General features: G+C 40.2%; 1 protein-coding gene across 1 annotated transcript in view; it reads left to right on the top strand.

Moving 5' to 3' along the window:
* The window catches only part of Cbr-idi-1, a gene marked incomplete at both ends in the record, with an annotated part of 3,499 nt that overhangs the window by 885 nt on the left and 1,153 nt on the right, over positions 1-1,461 (top strand). The window contains one exon of the mRNA XM_002643007.1: positions 1,268-1,347. Coding sequence (XP_002643053.1) covers positions 1,268-1,347 — 80 coding nt within the window. The remainder of the gene's footprint in view (positions 1-1,267; positions 1,348-1,461) is intronic.

Consider the following 1,461-nt stretch of genomic DNA (forward strand, 5'->3'; position numbering starts at 1 on the left):
TGGAATTCCCAGCCAAAATTTCAAAATTAATTTTGCGACCCCAAATTTTGTGAATATGCTCTCTATAATTTTCTCCGATTTTCTCCGAAATTTCAGCTAGATTGGTTCATTCTCCGCAATTTCGCGGAATTTTCTCCATTTCTCCGAATTTTTCTACATGTTGGTGAATATGGAAAACGGAGAAAAATGGGAACATTGGTTCATTCCTGAAAACAGTTTGCATGAGAAATGCGCTGCGCCCTCCGCTCTCTAACGCATGTTGAGAGAGCGCGATTGCGGCTGAAATGGAATTGCGGCGAGACCCCGGAAACTCCGGGAAAAAAAAAACTCCGGGGAAAAAAAAACTCCGGAGAAAAGTGGGCGGAAATTTCGAAATTTTAGAGCAAATCATCATTTTTCAAGATGGCTTTGCTCCTTAATAAATACAAATGTTTTAAGGTCGTTTTTAGAAAAAATTTTCATCCTTGGCTTATTATGCTTGTCTGAGAAAAAAAAGGTTAGAGAGTATTTTTTGCAGTCTGAATACGGTAGCGATATCGAAGCGGAGAGCCTAAATAGCACACATAAGGTGGAGACACAGGCACTTTTTCTCCCCGGCCGGCCCGGCCCGGCCATCCACATGTATGCTAAAAACACGATGCAGATAAGGGGAAATTTTGAAAATAAAGACTCGGCAGGTCCCGAGAAAAGTAGTATTAAGACGACAGTGGACAAAAATTTTCTTTTTTTGTAGCATTTGAGAAAAAAGTAGCAATTGAGTCAATTGTAGCAACTGAGATATTTTGTAGCAACTGAGATTTTGAAATTTCGGAAAATGCGAGCAATTGAGCCAAAAGTAGCAACTGAGTCGTAGCAACTGGGAAAATAGCAACTGAGACAAAAGTAGCAACTGGTCAGGAAGCAACTGATCCTGTAGCAACTGAGTATTTGCCGGCAAAAAATCCGCCGAAAAATCTAGGTTTTTCAAAATGGCAGAAGTTTCCCGGTTTCTGGAAATCTAGGCCATGCGAAAAAATTGGCTTGAAACGAAACGACCGATTCCAAGCCGAAAAAGCTATGTTTTTCAAAATGGCCGAGGCTTTCCATTTTTGAGATTCTAGGCCATGCAAAAAATTAGCTAAAGTTCGCTCAAAAACGACCGATTTTTAGCCGAAAATTTTCTATTTTTAAAAATGGCCGAAGTTTTCTCTTTTTTGGGATTCTAGACCATTTCGAGCATGGCCTAGTTTTCGCTGAATTTTCCAAAAAGTAGTCCCTCATCTTACAGTAACCCTCCATCGCGCCTTCTCCGTCTTCTCATTCACCAAGGACAACAAACTTCTTATGCAGAAGCGAAGTGCTGAAAAAGTATGAATTTTGGGAAAAAAACCTTTAAGCTCCGCCCTTTTTCATAATGATTTTATAGAGGATCAAAAGGGGCGGAGCTTATACTCATACGATCCGCCCCTTTAAATGCTCTAT

The sequence above is a fragment of the Caenorhabditis briggsae genome (genome assembly GCF_000004555.2).
Source record: "Caenorhabditis briggsae complete genome, chrIII, whole genome shotgun sequence".
Lineage (NCBI taxonomy): Eukaryota > Metazoa > Nematoda > Chromadorea > Rhabditida > Rhabditidae > Caenorhabditis > Caenorhabditis briggsae.